At 38.3% G+C, this 22565-nt stretch overlaps 2 protein-coding genes and 1 long non-coding RNA gene across 6 annotated transcripts; 1 reads left to right on the top strand and 2 right to left on the bottom strand.

Annotated features, from left to right (window-relative positions):
- The first annotated feature begins 4498 nt into the window (after positions 1–4498).
- LOC139355157 (ribosomal RNA-processing protein 7 homolog A-like) lies at positions 4499–5614 on the top strand. 3 transcript variants are annotated; one of them, XM_070999491.1, is made up of 3 exons: positions 4499–4731; positions 4791–5407; positions 5459–5614. In XM_070999491.1, the coding sequence occupies exons 1-3, from the start codon at positions 4704–4706 to the stop codon at positions 5564–5566; spliced, it is 753 nt and encodes a 250-aa protein (XP_070855592.1). In that variant the 5' UTR covers positions 4499–4703; the 3' UTR covers positions 5567–5614. The 3 variants fall into 3 exon arrangements, with proteins under 3 accessions (XP_070855592.1, XP_070855590.1, XP_070855591.1); XM_070999489.1 differs by having other exon boundaries at positions 4500–4731; positions 4791–5614; XM_070999490.1 differs by having other exon boundaries at positions 4576–4735; positions 4791–5614.
- A 4783-nt stretch (positions 5615–10397) lies between these two features.
- On the bottom strand, positions 10398–21923 carry LOC139355158 (uncharacterized). 2 transcript variants are annotated; one of them, XR_011605877.1, is made up of 2 exons: positions 21692–21923; positions 10398–10614 (listed from the first exon to the last, which is right to left on the bottom strand). XR_011605877.1 is itself a non-coding variant. In XM_070999492.1 (2 exons), the coding sequence occupies exons 1-2, from the start codon at positions 18879–18881 to the stop codon at positions 10504–10506; spliced, it is 546 nt and encodes a 181-aa protein (XP_070855593.1). In that variant the 5' UTR covers positions 18882–19381; the 3' UTR covers positions 10398–10503. The 2 variants fall into 2 exon arrangements, 1 of the variants encoding a protein (XP_070855593.1); XM_070999492.1 differs by lacking the exon at positions 21692–21923 and adding an exon at positions 18447–19381.
- Positions 12095–15759, bottom strand: LOC139355159 (uncharacterized). Its single transcript, XR_011605878.1, has 2 exons — positions 15323–15759; positions 12095–13934 (listed from the first exon to the last, which is right to left on the bottom strand). It is a non-coding gene; the product is annotated as an uncharacterized lncRNA (long non-coding RNA).
- Positions 21924–22565: the final 642 nt, after the last annotated feature.

The following is a 22565-nucleotide window of genomic DNA, read 5'->3' as shown; positions in this document are numbered from 1 at the left end:
CCACATCTGAGAATCATTAACTTGTGAGATTTATTTTATTGGGGTTCTTTTGATTTCTAAATTAGTTTTACAATCATAGGAAACATTATTCCCCAACATGATCGGACATGTTCCTCTAAGATAACCATCTTTGAATACTTTGGGTGTGTGACCTTTCACACGTGCACAGCAACACCTGTGATAATGAGGCAAAAGGGTACGTGATCACACCTTTCCCCAACATGATCGGATATGTTCCTCTAAGATAACAACCTTTGGATACTATGGTTGTGCGACCTTTCTCACGTGCACCTTTCTCACCTGACTATTAATTGCACATAATGAGGGGAAGGATACATGATCAATATTGTCACATGGGGATGTGGGGGCGATGGGGCCAATTAAGTATACTCTTTATAGACATGATCGCGACATTTTTATGACTTCAAAGCCCATTAAAATCAGTTAATTTACTGGATTATGCTAATTGTCCCAGAACCCGCATACGTTAATGAGGGGGGGGGAGGGGGGCCGGGGGCCATTAATATGCTACTTGTCCCAGAACCCGCGTTTCCCTACTACTAGTATCCAACCAAAACGAGTATTTTAAGCTATGAGCTTGTCAGGCAATCCAATCTTCGCATCTGGCAGCATGATTTGTGCAAACAGGTCCACTCCCAAGATGAGATCAACTCGTTTTGATCGCTAATAATTTGGATCTGCCAACGGGAGCCCTTGGATGTGATTCTATCGCTGCGGCGAAAAGCTGAGACTAGGGAGGCAGGATGTTACGGAATTGAGCACATATGCGGAGTTAACATCAAATGACAAATGGGAATTGATAATACTGTTGATGGCAAAATTGACCGTATACTTGCAACTACGGCGGCAGATCGTTTCAAATGAAGGGACTGAACAACGTGTTCAGATACTATGGTTGCCTCAGATCCTTGATCGACGAGAGCGTTTATTACTGCTTGCAGGCCGTTGGTCGGGTTTCGTACCACAATACGAGCCGTAGCGAGAAGTACATTTTTCGAGGAAAGGTTGGATGACGTCGCCGAATGACATCTGTAAGATGCGTGTGAAATCTGCTCCAACGTTGAATGTAAGTTGTATGTAGACACACATGAATGCCGGCGTCACAAACTGCGGTGTCGGCGGCCGGGCAGGATGCGATTGAGCGTGGTTCGAAAGCTGGTTCTGAGCCGGAACCGGGAAATGTAGCAACGTATGATGGCGCTGACCGACTTACTCAAGCAATTGACACATAATTTAGCCCTGCTGACTTTATCCTTGCGCTTGTAACAGTCCACCGCTAAGATTTGAACGCCTTAAGTGCTCCTGTTTATTATGCACTCGCACGCGCTTGATTGAACCTGGGCCAGCATTGGAATCATACGACGAGCTTCGATTCTCAATCGCATCCATTCTGACTAGCCGATCGTTCAGAAATGATTCAAAATTCCTATAAGATAGGGAGCAGCTTCGATGCTACGTAATGCGCCAACCAATGCTGCGATTCCCCGTCCAACGCATGAACGCGGCGGAAGGCAGCTAAGCAATCATTTACCATTTAGTATCGACCAAATAGAATCGGTATTTCCCTTTTGCAATCTGGGCAACGCATAGATTGCGTTCATATGGTGTGAGAAAACGAGTCGAGGATTGTTGTACCTTTTTTCCCCAAGCCACTGCATAGTTAACATCTGTGAGCTGCATTTGACGATTGTCATTATCACGACTGATTGGCAACGACTCCTTGAGAAAGTGCAATCTTTGGACATTGCTCAGATTATTGTTGCTATGCATTAGGCTTGTGAAGGGATCGTAGTAGCCTGGCCAGTCCACACACGCATCCGAAAACTTAGGCACCGTCATTTGCGGCATGTTTACTCGCAACTCTGGTTCGGCGTTCCCGGCTGCTGCTGTCGGCGCAGTATTTTCTGGTCCAAGCTTGTCGAAGTCTTCGGCGAGAGCGCAATAGGCGTAAATATAATCTGATTGGAAATTCTTCGTGGCGTAACTTGAATCATCAAGTCCATCCAAATTAACGATCACCGGGTGCGTCTCCCGAAAAGCGTTCCGTAACTCCTCCACTTGGTCCAGCCATTTTTTTAGACAAATTTTAGTTTTCCTCGCCTGCGAATCTTTCCTTATGTTCTGTAATGTAGACCTAAGGGCTTGGTGATGATCTGATTGCAAATTCACCAACTTGTCCAAGTCTGAAACATCAGACTCAGGTTTCATGTTGAAAAGTGTAAGATTAGAAAAATCGGTAATACTTGTCTCGCAAACAACTTTGTAACTCACTCAGTTTTGCATACCAGAACCACGCCACAAAGAGGAAGCCAAGAGAATAGGGCGCCTTGCAAAGTCCGAGTTGCCACTATAGCGCTTATGTATCGATGTCTTCTTTTGCACTGCTTCGTTGAGCCGGCGTGTCGATTCAAAAAAACCTTTTCAAAGAAAAGATCACAAGTAACGGGCGTACAAAAATTAGTTATTTATAGCTGTTGTTCCGCTAAACTAGTAGGTTTTAATTTACCTGTTTAAGATCCCTTTAATATTTCCAAGACCTTAAAATAGAGTTTGGATACGCACAAAAAAAGTTCACTGCTCGGCAGCGTTAGTTGTGCTGAACTGGTAAATGTGCCCATTTTTGTACATTAATAACTTTCAAACATGACTTTTTACAACAATGTGTTGCATGTCAAAAGTTAAAGATTCTTAACGGCTCTTTAGTCAACATTTTAAAGTGAAATTCTCGGTTTAATAATCGCTAACACCTTTTTCCACCGGTCCGGCATCTTTGTCAGCTGAGATTGATAAAATGCATGAATACGGCCGTGTCGCATAAACGGTAAATAATTTTATTTCACGCTTTTAAGAAATTATGAAACCCTTAGCATAAACAAAGTAATTGTCGGACTTGACCGACAGGAATCAATACCACAGAGGGGCAAATCCGCACAATAGTTAAAGTGCTGGAGGAGATCCACTAGACAATCCCAGTGGGAAGGAATATGGGACATCGCTCGATCTACGACGAGCTCTCCTTTGAGGAAACACCGGACTCCACCTCCACCAGCTACTTGACAGCTAAAGCGGAGATGGACGACGCGCCGGCTTCTATAGGGAGGACAAAATAAGGTCGACCGCTAAGGACTCTTCTTTTTAAAAGTGCTAGACTTGATTTGTTTTCTGTTTGGGAACAAGCCCAGCTGCTTGACAGTAATACCATGCCACATGCATTGCGGGTGGACTTTAAGAACTTCGGTCCTACTACAAAGTATAAAATTTGTCGACTAGTGAAACTAGCGCTCACTTCTATGGTTAGTTCGCGGCTTTCGTCAATGTGAGTACTAGGCTTAAAGTAGCATAAGTACCTATAACCAAGTACTCACATCGAAGAAAACCGCGAGCTTACAATAGGAGTGAACGAGAGGCAAATTCGCGGCTAACGCTTTTCGGCGGGTCTGTTTTTAAGTTCGGTACTTAGATGAGGTAAGGAAACACCAGAAAGAATACCAGACTTAGCGAGTGAATTTCGATGAACGCCGTTAGCCGCGGCCCAAAGAATAAGAAATTTAATCTTTGGCGGTGGTTGTGCAACCGCGGTGTGAACTTAAAAAAATAAAAATGGAAGGAAGGCTCCAAAAACGCCTGCAGCAGGTCAGTGCAGATGAAAAAGGACGCCTAATCCAAGCTGTTGCCCATTATTGTGGGACTTCACCGACAGGAAGCAAGATTACAACAGGGCAAGTCCGCGGAATAGTTGAAGTGCTAGATGAGATCCACTAGAGAATACCATTGGGAAATAACATGCCGATTGGGACCTTGCTCCCATCGACACCCTCCCAAGCGTGTACTCGCAAATAAAGTAAGTTCTGGCCAAACAAATTTGGTTACGTTTTACTAATAGAAGTATCATTATTAGCAGAACCACCAGAACAGTCTCCGACAAGCTCTCCATTGGGGAGCCAAAGGAATCCACCTCCACCAGGTACTTGGCTGCTAAATCGGAGATGGAGGATTAACTGGCCTCCATACACCTGCAGACTCTTCTTTTTTATAATTGATCCAAACGATGTGTTTTCCGTTTCACAACAAGCTCAGCTGCTTGACATAAGACCATGCTACATGCAGTGCGGGTGAGCCTTGAAAGCTTCGGTCACACTATAAAGAATAAGATTTTTCGACTAGTGAAACTCTTAGCCGATCTGAATACCAGACTTATGCCACTAATGACCGTCAAATTAGCATCGGCGAGTTAGCAACGAAAGTGGATTGGAGGAATTTGGAACATGGGGCTCTTTTAAAATTTTCTTGCAATCTGGCTGGGGACCAAATCGAAATAACTAATATGCAGAATTGTTAAGCAAAAAAGGTCAAACGATACAGATGGGTTGGGGCAAATCAGAGGCTTCCTAATGTTTCAAAAATGCATTTGAATTTTTGTTAAACTTGCTCGTCAAAATTAAAACCATATATTTTGAGAACATCAAGTGTTTTTTTGCACGGCCACACCGGCCAGCATTATTTTCTTGTCTCCAAATAGCAAGAAAACTAAAACATAATATGAACACCCATGTTCCAAGTTCCACCATTCCATTTTCCTTGCTAACTCGCCGACGCCAGTTTGACGGACATTTTTAATAGTACATTTCCCCAGGCGAAAGAAGCATCGGTCACATTGGCTTAAAACGTTTATACAATACAAAATGCAAAATGGCAAAACAGGAGGGCTATGTAGGTAAATATTAAAAAATTGGCCGTTTCTGATGTTGCTAATAAGTACTCAACCTTAGTGGTTCCTCTACGCACCAAGCCCAATTCCAAAAGCTGCCACAGCGTCTTCATGCGGGAGCACTTTATTCATCTGATGGATCCCAACAAACCCAAGGGTCGCACACTCTTCCTGCTCAATGTTCCGCCTTACGTCGCGGAAGACAGTCTGAACACGGTCTTCAGTCGGGCGGGAAGCATTCAGGCCGTAGAGTTTGCCGTTAGGACGGGAAAGGAGGAGACTACCAAATGGTACGAGAGCACCGGGGAAACGTTCTCCTACGCACGCCCGTTCTTTATCTTTAAGGTAGCCTACATTGTGTTTGAGAAGGCCAGCAGCATCAACAAGGCCCTGGCCTTGGGAAGCATTGACCTCTTCAATACCAGCGGGGAGTGCATTGTCAAAACAGGCATGGAGCTCTGGCATGAGGAGTACGATAAAAACTACCTTTTGGAGGCTTACAAGGCGAAGGTACAGATCAGGAAATACATGGCCGGGTACGACAAAAGGGAGCGAGCTGCGACGGAGGCGGCCAAGAGCGGAGAATCTGATGCCGACGGATGGGTCACCGTAGGCAACGAGGGACGCAACGCTGGCTTTAAGCAAAAGGCCTCTCTGATTGGACGCCTGGAACAAAAGGTACCCACGGAAAACAAGTCCAAGGAATTGAAGAACTTTTACACCTTTCAGATCCGCGAGAGTAAGATGCAGAATATCATGGAGATTCGTAAAAAGTTCGAGGAGGACAAGCGAAAGATTGAGCTGCTTAAACAGTCGCGTCGCTTTAAACCGTTTTAGTCAGTAGGACTAGGTTAAGAATCGAATAAACATATATATGGTACCAGACCCAAACTGAAAAATCCAGCCAGCAAGACCGCACGTAAATCGTCATAAACTTGTTTTGCCATTGACACTACCGCGACCAAGTTCTGACCAGGACAAAATAAAAGTCAAATGTCATATCTTATAACCGGCGGCAGTAAAGCTTATAAAAAGTGGGCAATAGAGCTCAGCACAACAATCGCTGATAATCATCGTTGTGGAGTCGTAGCGCCAGTAACTTACTCGCCCAGTGCACACAGCACGCGGTCACTCCTCTACAATGCGTGAAAGGCATTACTGAATCCGCCCAGTTTTGGACTGCCGGCGCTATGTTGAAACAAAGGCAAAGTGCAATAATATGCTATAAAACAAAGTATGTATATTTAAACCCGTAACTCGCAGATTAGAAGGGTATGTAAGCTGCGGCAGAAAGTATGTAACAGGTATAAGGAAGCGTTTTCGACCCTATAAAGTATATATATGTACATATTCTTGACCAGAATCACTAGCCGAGTTGATCTAGCCTCTCGAGCGAGAGGCGAATAGGCGGCAAACGCTCTTCGTCGGGTCTGTTTTTCAGCGCGGTAATCAAATAAGGTTATAGCCCTTTTAGACAGGAGGGGGTTTCCGCTTCAGCGACCAAATTCCGCTTCACTGACCTTTTCCACCACCACCTCAGATGGGCTAGGAGTTTCACTAGTCGATAAACCTTATTCTTTGTAGTGTGACCGAAGTTTTCAAAATTCACCTGCAACGTATTTGGCATGGTTTTACTGCAGTGGTCGGCACACACATACCATCACAAGTTTGCCTTGCATTAGTGTGAGTGTAACAAACACGAAGTTTGCGCGCGGCGTGCTGTAGCGAGACGTTTCTCTGCTTTGCACTGAGATCCTCTGCCGCAGCAACAAAAAAGCGAGCCGAAGTTGAGAAAAAATGACCCGAAGACCCATGCCGAAGTCACACGAACATGTACGTTATACGTGAGCGAGCAGAGGATGGGCAGAACACTTCCCTATGCTCACTAGATAGGCCGCTGCCGACCACTGTTTTACTGTCAAGCAGCTGCGCTTGTTCCCAAACGGAAAAGATATCAATTGGAGCAATTTAAAAAAGAAAAGTCTGCTGGTGCACAAAAATAAATGAAATGTTCAAAAAACGTTTTTATTCATATAAATGAGAAGTTCAAGGCTTTCTTCTCGTCCTACGGATGCTTCGCCATCTTCCCCGCGCCATCTGTAGTCCAGCTCCGAATCCCAATAAACATATTAGACCTTAAGGTCCTTAGCTCATCTGCGCGGAAAAACAGACCCGACAAAAAGCCTTAGCCGCCTGATTGCCTCTCGCTCACTCCTATGGCTAGCTCGCGGTTTTCGTCAAGGCTTAGGCCTAGTCCTCAGATCGGCTAAGAGTTTCACTAGTCGAAAATCTTATTCATTCCAATGCGGACTGTTGCATGCAACGGAGGTGTTTGAGGTGTTGTTTTTTTTTTTAACAAAAATATAACGAAATATATACGTTTAAATACTATTTATAAATATTTGTTTTTTGGTATTGGTTAAATAAATAATAATCAATTACGGGTAAAATTACCCCAAGATAAATGGCATCCTCCGAGGCCAAGGAAAAAACCCTTAGGCCGAAATTTACACCCTTAAATAAAAAGAAAAAACCTACGGATAAGAATTTAGTCGAATCGGAAAGCGAAGAAGTTGAGATGAAAGAGGTCAATGACCCTGTAAGTCGTCCGAGTCCAAGCAGTCAAGTAACTGGTAGAAATATAACGGACCCTGCTAGCAAAGAAGAGAAGAGGGAAAGTGAAAATTTGGAAAACAACGGATACTCGTACGGCAGCGCTCACAAGGGACCCTTTGTGGTCTACATAGACAAAATTGGTGAAAACAATGTCGAAAATCGACCTAGAAGAGTTCCTATAAATCCACTTAAATTAAATGCTGTCTTGTTAAAACTAAAAATTAAATATATAATTTCAGTAAATAAGATTGGTTATGGGCGCTGCAAGGCTGAGTGTAAGTCAGCGACGGCAGCTAATAGCATCCTGTCCTCTAATCTTAAAAGTAATGGTTACGAACCAAATATTGTTAAGCATTTCATTTTTAAAATGGGTATTATTTTTAATATTCCGACAAAATTTTCCGACTCTGAACTTAAGGAGTACATATTTTCTCCAGTACCTATACAAGAAATAATTCGTGTGAAGACTAAGGACTGAGACAATAAAGATATTTTTATCAACACTCCTAGGGCTAAGATTCTGCTTAAAGATTCTCAAATTCCCAACGAGGTTGTCTTTCTGTACACCAAAATTAATGTTAGTCCATTTGTTCCTTTTAGTCAATGTTTACGTTCTTTTAGATTTTAAACAAACTAAACAAAAAAGCGGTAAATGTTCTCTATCGCATTCAAGAGAACAACAATGTAGTCAACTCGTTTGTGTCAACTGCAAACAAAATCACTCAGTTACCTCTCTTGAGTGTCCTGCTCGTAAGAGAGCGTACGCTATCCAGAAATGTATGACTCTTAAAAATTTATCACGAAATGAAACGAAGATTAGGTACCCCTCTCTCTTCAAAATTTTAGATGAAGTTGACACCAACGATTTAACCCATTTCCCCCAGCCAACATGGCAAAGAAAATCCGCCATTCCAGTGTTACAAAATAATACCAAAATAGCTACCCAACATATATTTGCATAAAACCCTTTTAACAAGGTTGTTAAGAACTCTCTTAGCAAGAAAAACGAAGAGAGAGCTGCTCTTTATGAACACGAGTACACTCTAAACGAAAAGTTTTCTCACATTCATTCTAATCCGCCTAGTTCCTCACCCTCTAGTCAACCTTTTTTAGACAATCCAGCTTTTGAAGCTGCGGAGAATAGTTTAAATGAATTAGCTTCTGATATATCCTCATTTCTAGTCAACGAAACAACCAATTTAGTACCTGAACCAAGAAACTTTTTAGAGAATTTAAGAAACAGAATAGCACTTACAAATCAAAAATTGATTTGTTCAAAATTAATCAACTTGTTTAATTTTGAATAACCTTTTTATTTATATTTTATTTTTTTTTTTTAATATTATCTATTTTTATCTGTTGAAGTTATTATTTTTTATTTATATATTTTTCTCTTTTATTTGTCTATCTGTTTTCATTTGAAAATAAAACCTAAAATTATATTATTTAAATGACAACAAAAATCCTAATATTCAGAGCTTAACTGCTAATAATAACAAATAATTACTAGAATTATTCTTTATCAGAGATATGGGTTTCCAATAATTCCATGTGTAGCTTGGCAAACTATAGCTTTGTATGTAGCCACGTAACAATGGTTATGGATGCGTTGGAATCACAAATCAACTGTAATATTAGCTTGGAAGTCATTGGTATCTGTAAAATTAACCTAAGAAATAATATTCATATTTTCAGTGTCTATGCTGCAGACATTAGTTCTTCTCAACAAGGTTGCGATGATCTGTTTACTATTGCTGTTCAATCGAGTGGTCTAACTGTCATAGGTGGTGACTTTAATGCCAAATCCAGCATTTGGGGTAATAATACTCAAGATGCCAGAGGCTGCGGTTTCTTTTGCCTTAACAACGGCTCTCCAACTTATTCTCATAACCCATCCTATAGTTCATTAATAGTAGCAATCTTTGTTCTAACTGGTCCTCAATAAATTCTAAAATATCAAATAGCAATCATTTCCCAATCTTAATTGAAATAAACAAATTTCTGCTTCGACTAATATTATTAAATTTAACCATCAAAAAATAATTCAAGACTTTTCCAAAATTCAAATTGTAACGTTAGATAGCATCTCCAACTCATCCCAAACAATACACTCTAACAATTCAATTAAAATAAATACATATAATAGATATGTTCCAAAAAAGTATTGGGACGAGATCTGTAAAAAATTGTTTAGATTAAGAAACGCGTGCAGACAAAAATATTTTTAATCCAAACTGCAATCTGATGCTATTGCCTATATTAACAATAACAAAAGATTTAACAACTATTTTTATAAAATGAGAAAAGAAAACCTCAACAAGCTTGCAGAAGATATTTTCAACCCCTCTTCACTGAAAGATGTGGAACAAAATCAAAAATCTTAAACTTTATAAACAAATTAAACCGTCCAATAGGGCAATATCTGACTCAGAACATAGAGACTTCCTCAATCAAATAGCCACAGCACCCAACACTGCGATGTGTCCTGACGTATCTTTTTCTCTTGACCTGCGTTATAGATATACCAACTCAAATTTTTCAGCGCGTGAACTTCTTGACTTCCTAAACTCTCGTAACCCAGACTCGGCTAAGGGTCTTGACAACATTTCATACAGAATGCTTTTAGCTCTACCCTTAGAACAAATAGAAAAACTGGTATCCCTGCTAAACATTACTTTAGACAATGGTGTTATTTCAGAACAGTGGCGGAAAATAAGGGAGAATACCTGTTCCCAAAAAAATCTTGACTCTTCAATTATCACCAACAACAGACCTATCTGCCTTCTATGTGTGACTTTTAAGTGCTTATAAGGTTTGATAAAATTGCGTATGGAAGAGCACATTTAAAAAAATTTATATTCTGCCACCAAGATCCTATGCGTTCAGAAAAAATCATTCTGCTGCCCAATGCATCAACGATGTGTTAAATAATATAGCCAACCTAAAAGTTCGTGGTTTCCACGTTAGCGCAGCTGTTTTAGACTTAAGTAAAGCCTTTGATGCCGTCAATATCCCTATTCTGGGTAGCAAATTAATCAGTTTGGGTATCGATCACAATCATATATATTTCATTATCAATTTCCTTAGTAAAAGACTTCTTACTATGGGTACTGCAGAGGTTACAGTAAACAAAGGTAGTTGTCTGAGTCCAATCCTCTTTAATTTACATACAGCTGAGCTTCACAGCTTAAGTAATGACCATGGCAGTATTTTGTTCCAGTACGCTGACGACTTTTTTCTAGTCTGCTATGACAAACTCTATTCGGTGGCTGAAAAGAAATTAGAACAAAAAGTAAATAGATTTATGGAACTGTGCAAGATTAAAAATCTTACTTTTAATCCAAACAAATCAGCAAATCTTGCGCAATAATATTATTTTAAAAAATGTAGATAGCGTGAATTATTTAGGTACAGTCATAAGTTCAAATAACTCGTCTGTTCAGCATGTAAATAAAACGATCTCTAAATCTAATCAAACGATTATGTTTATTCAAATGCTCAGTGGATGCCGCTTCGGAGTACATCCAAGCAAGTCATTACTTTTTTATAAAGCATTTATTATAACTAGATATGAATATGCCTGCTCCTTTTTTTCTAACATTTCAAAATCAGTACAAAACAACATAAATAAGCATGCTAATTTTCATCTTAGAAAGACCTTAGGACTAATTAAATCGACTCCAATTAATATTATTTATAATCTTGCAGCTTAACTATCTCCAGCTTATGGGATTAAATTCGCTACAGCAAAGGAGTTGGCCAAAACGTTCGCTCATGGACTACCATCTGCGTCGCTTCTGTCAAACTCCTTTGTAGCCAAAAATACTAGTTACAGTAGTATTTATGCTGAGTTTAAAAGTATCCTGGATAGTATTGCTCCTCTTTGTCCTTATTCTCTGTTCACACGATGGATTTCAGTTGACACAAATTTCTTTAAAGGTACTTGTAACAATACAAAAATGGCAAACGAAGCTATAATTCTCTCTTTATTTAAGCCTAGTACTCAGATCGACGAGAACCGCGAGGTAACCATAGGAGTGAGCGAGAGGCAAATACGCGGCTAACGCTTTTCGTCGGGTCTGTTTTTCAGCGCGGTACTCAGATGAGCTAAGGAAATACCAGAAAAATACCAGATTTTGCGAGTGAATTTTCGATGAACGCCGTTAGCCGCGGCCCAAAGAATAAGAAATTTAATCTTTGGCGGTGTTCGTGCAAAGGCGATGTGGAAACTAAAAATTAAAAATGGAAGGAAAACCCCAAAATCGAATCCAGAAGGTCAGAGCAGATGAAATAGGACGCCAAATCCAAGCTTATGCCTTTTATTGCTGGATTTCACCGACAGGAAGCAATTCTACAAAAGGGGCAAATTCGCAGAATAGTTGAAGTGCTGGAGGAGATCCACTAGAGAATCCCAGTGGGAAGGAACATGCCGAGTGGGACTTCGATCTCTACATGGACATCCTGCCGAGCGCGTCCTCGCAAAGAAAGTAAGATCTGGCCAAAAGAATTTGGTCGCGTTGTACTATTAGAAGTATCTTTTTAGCAGAACCACCAGTAATACGATCTCCGACCACCTCTCCATTAGGACTCCGGACACCACCACCACCAGCTACTTGGCAGCTTAAGCGGAGCTGGAGGACCCGCTGGCTTCTATAGGGAGGAGGAAAATAGGGCGCCCGAATTTTGTTTAAGGAGTCGCGAAGTTTTAAAAAAAAATAAATTATTTGTAAGTAAAACACGTCAAGCGGGTTTGGTGGGCAAAAATCAACTGAATATTCTTTATTGATAATGTTTTAAAGAAAACTTAATTTAGGTTTACAGAAGTGCTTATTACGAATTATTCTGGTCGACATGTGTAAGATCGTTGGCCTCTAGTTAGCCTGAATTTAATAACGATCGATGAACTATGCATTTCCTGTTTACTGTGTTATATTGCTTATTTGGATTCTTAGAACTTATTTTGGTTCGCAAGTGCCAGATCGTTAACCTGTGCATTTCCTGTTTGCTGTATTACTTTAATATATTGTTTATTTAGCATTTAATGAGTTAAGCAATTCTTGTACTTTATTATTAAGAGGTGGTAAAGAAGAAATTGGGTTTTTGACATATGTGGGAAGTGAAGTGGGGTTATACGTAACTTCTCCCCCTTTTAGATAAGAATTCTCCTGAATTCTATTGTTATTGAGCTGAATTTTAATGTTCTTGTGTTTTAAAACAATGTAAGCAATTAATACAATTATTGACAAAAGTATGGTTGCATTAAAAAAATAATTTATGTCTTTATGTGTTTTTAATTTTCTTATGTTCGATCAGTTAATCTTATTATTTTCCAATATTTTCTCAAAAGTGATTTGTTTAGTAAAATTTTGAGTTTGATTTGATTTCTCATATAAAATTCTTTTCTTATCTAATTCGTATGAATTTGTAAAATAATTATTTTCTATACCTATTGTACAATTTGTAAAGTGTATTAGAATATTTTTTTCATTTTAATTTCATTGCTGTTACAATTTTGATATAATGTTTCATTTTTAGCATTCTTAATTACTACGGTTTCTTCGTCTAGTTCTAATATTTGCATTTCATTTCTTTGTACCAGTTTGCAATTTTTCTTAAATACACAATGTTTACTTTTTCGCATTTCTTTTAATTTTTTATTTGTTTTATAGATGTATGTTGAATTTTTATAGTTAAATATCAGTTCTGATTCCTGATCTATTTCAAAGTTTTCTTCATTAGGCATCGGTATTATCTGTTGTATTTTTACTGTTACAAAGTTGTTTGGTATTTCTATTGCGAATACTAAAAGATTATTTCTGAACATAGCCGTAGCTAACTTTATATGGTTTAGTTTGTTGAAATCGATATTGTATTTTTTTATTTCGTGATCTGTTAATATGCTGGGATGTAATATATTGTATCTAGCAGAAGCAACGTTATCCTGCAAATGTTCAATCTTATTTTTTATTAACTGAATTTTTATCTGTTGGTCGTAATATAAGTTCTCCTGGTATCTGTTATTTTCGAATTTGCTAATTGCATTCAATTGTCTCTCTATTGCCTCTCTATCTGATTTAACTATTTGTTCAATGTATTTTATTGTATCATTGAAATACGTATTTATGTAAATTTGCTTGTTTAATGCTTCATCTGTTTCCTGCATGTTTTCTTTAAATGTAGAGATATGATTCTCAACTTCTTTCCTGTCTTCATCGTCCATTGTTCCAAACAACCATTTTGCTGAACTACCTACTACATTAATTAATCCTCTTCTTTCGCGATTGTGGTTTCCATATAGGGTATACAATTTGTTTTTTGTTTCAGTTAGTTCCGATTGTAATATGTGTTTGTTGTCATTGTTTGTCATTTCTATGTTTTTTCCTATTTCGTTCAAAATATTGTCAATATCTTTTAAGTTTATTATATGTACTACTATATCTGTTGTGATAATTATATCTTGATTTTTCATCTCTATTTGCGCATACCCGTCCTGATCAGGTATTTCTTGAATCGTTAGTGTTCCCGCTGTTGTTGTTATTGCCATTGTCATTAGTATTGTCGTCAGCAACATAGTCGTCGTTAGTATTTTCTGTAAATTTATAAGGGCGTTTAATATTTATTGGGTCAATATTACCGAGATTTGCTTTTTTGAATTTCGGAGCTTCTTTGTGCCTGACTGCCTTGTAGTTCTTTATAAAACCCTCTTCTCGTTTTTCTTCATAATGCTCCCTGTTGCCGTTGTGCTTTTCTAACATTTTTTGTTTAGCGCTATCTATATTTTCGTTTATTTTTGTCAATTCTATCTTATTGTTGTGGGCTTCGCTGGGGGTACATTTGATTGTGGAGTGATATCTTTCATTGTAATTTCTCACTGCTCTCTGCATAATTTGTTTTACTGACATATTCGACGCTTCCGTTTTATATGTTATTCTAAACTTTTCTGCTAGTGAATTGTGTAGTCTTTCTACATCTGAATTGCCAGTGTGACTATTCGGTTTTGTCAAGTGTAATTCTATCCCTTCTTGTCTTAGTAGTTCTTTAATCCTGAATGAATCAAATTCGTTATCAGCTATTATTTTACCTGGTTTGCCTATTTTCGTAAAATGTTCCTCCAATTGTTCTACTATAGTGATATGATTTCTATCATTTAATGGGTATACTGCTGCGAACTTTGAAAATTTATCTATGGTCGTTAAAAAATGTGTATTTTTTATTACATATGTATCCAAGTGTATTATCTGATTTTTATCTGATGGGGTTTCCGTTTTACTGAATTTATTTTTAATAGGATTTCTATCATATTTTATTTCTTTGCAAAAGTCGCATTGATTTATAACCATTTGCACCAACTCTAACAATTTTGGAAAGTAAATCTTGTTTTTCAATTGGTTATATGTTTCCTGAATTCCTGAGTGCATACTTTCTCTTACATGATAAAACGAAATTTGTCTTACTGCTTCTGTTTCATGTTCAATATCTTGAGCTCTGAGTGTGCATTTTATGAATTCTAATTGTTTGTTGTCTGAAAACATTTCTATTAGTTTTTCTTGTACTATGTTATACTCTTGATACGATAATTCTGAATAGATTCCGACTTTTCCTTTGTGTATATATTTGTTTTGCTATAAATATTATTGATTTTCCATGTATTGTTTTATACTCGTCTGTTTTACTGTCTGTAATAATTATTTGTGTTTTATATTTGTTAACTATTTCCTCTTTTATATAAAAATGATTGTGTAAATTTTCTTCGGCTGAGTGTACTGTTGATGTTGAGAGATTATCTTCAATGTTTGCTATCATGTTTATGTCTGAAATATTATCTTCGTATTCATTGTCTCTTTCGTTTTCGGTTTTGTTCGTGAGGTGGCTGTCTTCCAGTCTGCTAAGAAAATCTGCCACTCTGTTCTCTTTTCCTTTCAAGTAATCTATCTCAAATTGATATTCTTATTTATTATTATATTGAAATATCTTTACCTTTATGTTTTGAGTGTAAGAATTTTATTGGCTGGTGGTCAGTTAATATTTTGAATTTATTCCCGTAAAGGTATGGTCTGAAATAATTGACGCTCCATAGTATTGCTAGGAATTCTTTGTCTGTTGCTGAGTAATTTTTTTCATGATTGTTTAGCGTTCTTGATGCAAAGCAGATTGGATGACCGTCTTGAGATAGGACAGATCCAATTGCATAATTTGATGCATCTGTAGTTAATGTACATTTTTTTTTCAAAATTGGGATATCTTAAAATTGGGTGAGAACTGATTAAATGTTTTAATTTTTCAAATGCTTCGACATAGGTGGGGTCTTTTAGATTCATTTTAACATTTTTTTTCAAATACTTGGTTATTGGCTGTGCTACTTTAGCATAATCTTTTATAAATTTTCTGTAATAACCTGTTATACCTAAGAAGCTTTTTATTTGCTTCTCTGTTCGTGGTAACAGTAATTATACCCGTTACTCGTAGAGTAAAAGGGTATACTAGATTCGTCGGAAAGTATGTAACAGGCAGAAGGAAGCGTTTCCGACCCCATAAAGTATATATATTCTTGATCAGGATCACTAGCCGAGTCGATCTAGCCATGTCCGTCTGTCCGTCTGTCCGTCTGTCCGTCTGTCCGTCTGACCGTCTGTCCGTCTGTCCGTCTGTCCGTCTGTCCGGATGAACGCTGAGATCTCGGAAACTATGAGAGCTAGGCTATTAAAATTTGGCGTACAGATTCCTGAGCTTCTTACGCAGCGCAAGTTTGTTTCAGTAGACTGCCACGCCCACTCTAACGCCCACAAACCGCCCAAAACTGTAACTCGTACACTTTTGATGCTAGACAGAAAATTTTAACTGAAATGTATTGTTCTCATCAATACCTATCGATTGACCTAAAAAAAAGTTTGCCACGCCCACTTAAACGCCCACAAACCGCGAAAACCTGTGACGCCCACACTTTGCATGCTAGATAAAAAATTTTACTGAAATGTATTGGTGTCGTCAATACCTATCGATTGATCCAAAAATAAATTTGCCACGCCCACTCTAACGCCCATAACGCTTAAATCTGTCTACCGCCGGTAGGTGGCGCATTTTAATTTCGCTTTGCTGCTTGCATATCTCCATTTCCCTTTGAGTAACGGGTATCTGATAGTCGAGGTACTCGACTATAGCGTTCTTCCTTGTTTTTCTATGATTGCGATCTTATTTGGATTTGGCTTAATGCCCTCTTTTGTAAGGATATGTCCTAGAAATTCAGTTTCCTTTTTCATGAAGTTACACTTGTCAATCTGTATTTTTAAATTTTTCTTTTCTAATATTTGGAATATTTCGTTAATAGCTTGAATATGTTCTTTTAATGAGGTGCTGAAAATAAGTATATCGTCTAGATACACGACGCATTTTTTATTAATGTGATCCCTAAGTATTTCATTCATAAGTCTTTGAAATGTGGCAGGGGCATTTTTCAACCCAAATGGCATTCTTATAAACTCATATAGTCCATGTGGCGTTACGAATGCCGTTTTTTTTCTGTCTGATTCTCGGACTAAGATCTGATCGGAATTGGAAATTTGTCGTCTATGGTTATTTCATTTAACTTCCTGTAGTCTATTACTATCCTAAACTTTTTCTTTCCTGAGTTGTCGATCTTCTTCGGGATAACTATAAGTGGGCTAGAGTATCTTGAATTACTCTTTCTAATTATACCCTGTTCTTCCATTTCTTTTATTTGTTTCCTAACTTCTTCCTCGTGTTGTGGTGGGTATCTATAAAGTTTTGAGTTTAACTGTTCCTCTGTATTGGTCCGTATTTCGTGTTCAATTTCTGTCGTACTAGTTAGTTGGTCTCCCTCCTTAAAAAAAAGTTTGCTAAATCGTTGTACAATGACTTTAATTTCTCTGACTTCTTCTTCATTTAAGTGGTCGAGTTTCAAATTCTCTAAGTTTTTACTGCTACTTTCTAATACAGAAACTTCTTCGTATTGATATGGATTGTTTATAATTACGTTTTCTTTTTGATTTAAAATTAAAACCTTCCTCTCAATGTTTATAAATGCAGTCAACAAATTTAGGAGGTCTATCCATAGGGATAATTTAACTTACCAAATAACGCAAGAGTACGATGGAAATTAGCCCCGGGGCTAATTTCCATCGTACTCTTGCGTTATTTGGTAAGTTAAATTCTTTTGGGGCTGTGGTATGAATTTCGTACGCTATTACGTCTTTGCTGTTAATTGTAGTGTATGGTATGGGCGTATTTAGTCTCATTTTTCTGTAACCGTTAATCTGGTCGCTAACTAAACTCAAGGTGGCTCCTGTGTCTATTAAGGCCACGTATTTCTGTTTGTCTATGTTAAGTTCTATTAGTGGTAACCCATCCGAGGCGGCTTCGTAAAAAAAAACCGTATTATTGAATTCTGCCTGTGGATAGTTTTCCATTTGATTATTTTCGTGTTTACTGTTCGAGTTATGGTCACTGTTGTAGTTGTCATATTCGTATCTGCTTTGGTCGGTATTGTTTTGGTGTTGGTTGGCTTCTATGATATCTACCTCCATAGGTACCACATTCGCTGGCCTATTTTGCCTAGACTGATGTGATCCTGCTTGTTGATTCCACTGATTATTTTTATATCGTCTACTTTGTCCGGAGTTATTGCCTCTAAAATTCTGAGGGGTATTGTTCTGTCTAACTTGTCCTGAATTGTTGCTCTGATAATTTTGATGTACATTTTGCATTGTATTGTTTTGCTGATTATATTGTTGATTGGTATTCTTATTTTGATGTGCATTTTGCATTGTATTGTTTTGCTGATTATATTGTTGATTGGTATTCTGGTTGTTGTTCCTGTAATTGTTTTGATTAGGTCTACCTTTCCTATACTGATACCTAATGCAACTATTTTCATATCTGCGTTGCATCATTATCTTTAATATAGTGCTTAAATCTCTGACTTCGTAGATCTTGTCTAGTAAAGTGCCTTGTGTCATTTCTTTGGCTGTGTTAACTAATAAAATTTCGACATTACTTAAATCTATAAAATTATCATTCATATGATACACAATTAATTCATCATTTTTATATTTTATATTTGAATTTCTACTGCAAGCTCGCTCACCGAATTCACTCTCAGGTCACATATCCTCTTGTAGATTTGGTGCGGCTCCGTGTCTGGTCTGTACCTTAACTTCAAGGTGGCTTTTATCAGGTCCCAGTTGTCCGGCTCCGGGATATTTATTACTGCATCCTTTGCTTGACCCTGAATTGTCCTGTAGAATATTGTCCCTGTGGCTTCTCTCTTGAGTTGTGGGTCCTCTACCGTCTGTAACAGGTACTCCACGCTACTGAAGAAGGAGTTGATGGAGATTTCCCCGGTTCCCGTAAAGGTTGCCAAACGATTGATGTTTTTGAACAACCGCTCTTGTTGGGCTGGGTTGTTTCCATTTCCTTGGAGCTGTACATACGCTTGTTGCAGTTGCTCCAGCTGTCTTTCCCTTATGGCCAATTGTTCCAAAAGATCCGCTTGGGGCATCTGGCCGTTATCGTGAGCCATCCTGCTATTGTCGTATGAAGCGATCCTTCGCTGCCTTCTTCTATCCAGGTTGAGTTGATTTCCTTCTTAGCGCTGTCTAAGTCGATTTTAGTTCGATCTTTACAGGCATTAATCCACTGATTTTTAGTTGGATTTAATGCTGTTGCGCTGCTTGGTCTGGTTTTGCTTTGATCAATGCACTTTTCTATGCACTGCACCACGTTCACTTAGCGGACTGATTTTTAGTTCGCTTCTGTTCGCTGACTTTTTGTATTTTTTATTTATCACAAAAAATTTTTGTTATATTTTTTCTCTTCGCGTTAAGTTCGATTTGAATAATCACTGGACCCTCTTTAATTAAAAAGGATCCTACCGACTGCGCCAATTTTGTTTAAGGAGTCGCGAAGTTTTAAAAAAAAATAAATTATTTGTAAGTAAAACACGTCAAGCGGGTTTGGTGGGCAAAAATCAACTGAATATTCTTTATTGATAATGTTTTAAAGAAAACTTAATTTAGGTTTACAGAAGTGCTTATTACGAATTATTCTGGTCGACATGTGTAAGATCGTTGGCCTCTAGTTAGCCTGAATTTAATAACGATCGATGAACTATGCATTTCCTGTTTACTGTGTTATATTGCTTATTTGGATTCTTAGAACTTATTTTGGTTGGCATGTGCCAGATCGTTAACCTGTGCATTTCCTGTTTGCTGTATTACTTTAATATATTGTTTATTTAGCATTTAATGAGTTAAGCAATTCTTGTACTTTATTATTAAGAGGTGGTAAAGAAGAAATTGGGTTTTGGACATATGTGGGAAGTGAAGTGGGGTTATACGTAACTCCCGCTAAGGAACAGTTGGAGAAGCCTTAGCCAGCCACTGCCAGGATGCTGGGTGACTTCCTGCAGCATCAGCGGATCAACCCCGTTCCCAATCCTGCTCCCACTTCCTCAAGGTCCAATATGCCTATTGAGACTCGGAGTTGGACTGCGGTGGGGCGGGAAAGATGGCGAAGCATCCGTGGGACGAGAAGGAAGCTTTAAACTACTAATTTACATAAATAAAAACATTCGTTGAAAATTCCATTTATTTTTATTTTAATTTCTTTGTGTACCAGCAGACTCCTCCTTTTTAAATTTAAATTTCCAACCCAACTGCTTGACAGTAAGAACGGGTGAACTTTGAAACTTCGGTCACACTGCAAAGAATAAGATTTTTCGACTAGTGAAACTCTTAGTCAATCTGAGTACTAGGCTTTAAAGCCTAGTACTCACATCGACGAAAACCGCGAGCTAATTATAGGAGTGAGAGAGAGGCATATACGCGGCTAACGCTTTTCGTCGGGTCAGTTTTTTAGCGCGGTACTCATATGAGCTAAGGAAATACCAGAAAAAATACCAGAATTGAATTTTCGATGAACGCCGTTAGCCGCCGCCCAAAGAATAAGAAATTTCATCTTTGGCGGTATTCGTGCAAAAGCGGTGGGGAATTTAAAAATGAAAAATGGAAGAAAAACGGCTAGATGAAAAAGGACGCCTAATCCAAGCTGTTGCCCATTATTGTGGGACTTGACCGACAGGCCATTATTGGCCAGCCTATTGGGACACGGTGCTGGACTACAAATGGCGCGGGAAAGATGGCGAAGCACCCGTGGGACGAGAAGAAAGCCTTAAACTTATATTTTACATAAATAAAAACATTCGTTGAACATTTCATTTATTTGTATTTTTATTTCTTTGTGCACCAGCAGCCTTTTCTTTTTTAAATTGCTTTAACTGATTTGCTTTCCGTTTGGGAACAAGCCCAGCTGCTTGACAGTAAGACCATGCAACATGCATTGCGGGTGAACTTTGAAAACTTCGGTCATACCACAAAGAATAAGACTTTTAGACTAGTGAAACTCTTAGCCGATCTGAGTACTAGGCTTAAGGACAAAATAATAGATTTAACCTCAAAAAATATGGAAAACATCTTCACTGATGGTTCTGTGTCGGAAAATTGTACAGGTAGTGCTTTTGCTAACATAAATTTCAGTTCAGTAAAAAGTTTATACAGCGACAAAAAACTGTCGTCGCTGACTGCTGAACTTACAGGCCTAGAGAAAGCCATTGACTTCGGTATTTCAAAGAAGTTCTCTAAAATAACAATTTTAACTGACAGTCTTGATGCCATCCAGACAATAAAGAACGCGGACTCCAAAAACTGCATTTCTTAATGCATTCTGAAAAAAGTCATAAACAATCCAGCCCTGGTGTCCGTAGAGTTTCACCACATTCCAAGCCATTCCAATATACATTCCAAGATACAGCGGCTAAAAATACTAGGATGAACGGCTCTTTCGTATCCGTCAGATGGACCCTCAAAGACGCTATCATTCATATGTTCGCGCAAATAAAACAAGACGGGGAGCGTAAATACAGTCTGTTTTCATTAGAGCGTAACAAGAGTTACTCTCTCCTCTCACCGTATATCCCTTCCAAGCCTTGGTTTAAAACAAAGAAGACCTATTCAACCGTATAGAAATGAAGATTCTGAACAGAATCTTAAGCGGACACGCTTTTGATAATTACACACTTTCCAAAATGAAAGTTTAAGAAAGTTTAATGAAGACATTTCGAATATTCTGTTAAATTGCTCAAAGTATACACCAACAAGACAGAATTATCCAACACTACTTAAATATAACGGTATATATCGTTTTCTTGGGAATGAAACAATAGAAAATTGGTTACCAGTTTCATTCGGGCTGCTAATATTAATATCTAATATAACACACTCCACACTGCTTATTTAATACACTATAACACCATTCACGCTTATACCAACTCACCAAGTCGTAAATTTGAAATTTCTCACACACATCTATATCATCTTCATCGCTCGTCGTTCATCGTCATCATAACATCACCAGAAACTACTGCACGCTATTTACAAGCAGTCTATTACATTTTGTTTTTCTTGAAATTTAATTTTATACATTGTCGTTGGCGTTAACCCGTTCCAACGGGGAGCCCAAATAATTCTTCCCTCCTCACGGAAGAAAGTAACTTAATACATAAAAAAAAAATGTTATTCTTTGTAGAGTGACCTAAGTTTTCAAAGTTCAAAGTAGCATGATCTTACTGTCAGGCAGCTGGGCTTGTTTTATTGACGAATTTAAAAAGACGAATTTGCTGGTGCACGATGAAATTAAAAAAAATGGCAAGGTGTTTCGAGGTGAAATTGGACTTGGAATCTCGTCGCGGAAGACAGGTCAGTACCTCAGCAAGCCCTTCTCACCGACTGCTTCTCTTCCAGGGCTCGCCGTAGGTTGCTAATAGATCCGCAATTTACTGCTTCAAATCCTTCGAGTGGTATATTCCTCTAGGTTTCCCTTGCAAAGTCTCAGCCTCGTACATGTTGTTACCTATCCTTGACATCTAATAAATTTCCTTGCGAATTTGGCATTGTAGTTGTGTCCGAAATTACTCAAAGTGAAGTTCCCCTGTATACATCCTGTCCAAGTGCAAATTGCACATATTTTGACCTCCGATTGTACACAGTTGCGCTCCTTTCGTATGCCTTGTGTGAATTCCTTCGAATTTCTTCTCGTTGTTTTCTAACGCCTCGCCAGTTGGAAATCTGCTGCGTTGGTGAACATATTTTGCCCAAAGAGAGCGTAATAGGGAGACACTCCGGTAGCCTGGTGGACCGCTCCTCTGAGT

The sequence above is a fragment of the Drosophila suzukii genome, unplaced genomic scaffold (genome assembly GCF_043229965.1).
Source record: "Drosophila suzukii unplaced genomic scaffold, CBGP_Dsuzu_IsoJpt1.0 scf_9, whole genome shotgun sequence".
NCBI lineage: Eukaryota > Metazoa > Arthropoda > Insecta > Diptera > Drosophilidae > Drosophila > Drosophila suzukii.
Note: the sequence above shows the minus strand (reverse complement) of the source record. Positions and strands in the feature narration are given on the sequence as shown.

Bases quoted from the DNA above. Each gene is read 5' to 3' on its own strand.
- LOC139355158 (XM_070999492.1), bottom strand. From the start codon at position 18,881: ATGGCTCACGATAACGGCCAGATGCCCCAAGCGGATCTTTTGGAACAA. The intron at 10,615-18,446 runs GTGAGCGAGCTT...ATTTCTTTTCAG, and splicing joins GTGACCTGAGAGTGAATTCG to CCACCGAATAGAGTTTGTCA.
- LOC139355157 (XM_070999489.1), top strand. From the start codon at position 4,704: ATGCAAAATGGCAAAACAGGAGGGCTAT. The intron at 4,732-4,790 runs GTAGGTAAATAT...ACTCAACCTTAG, and splicing joins TGGCAAAACAGGAGGGCTAT to TGGTTCCTCTACGCACCAAG.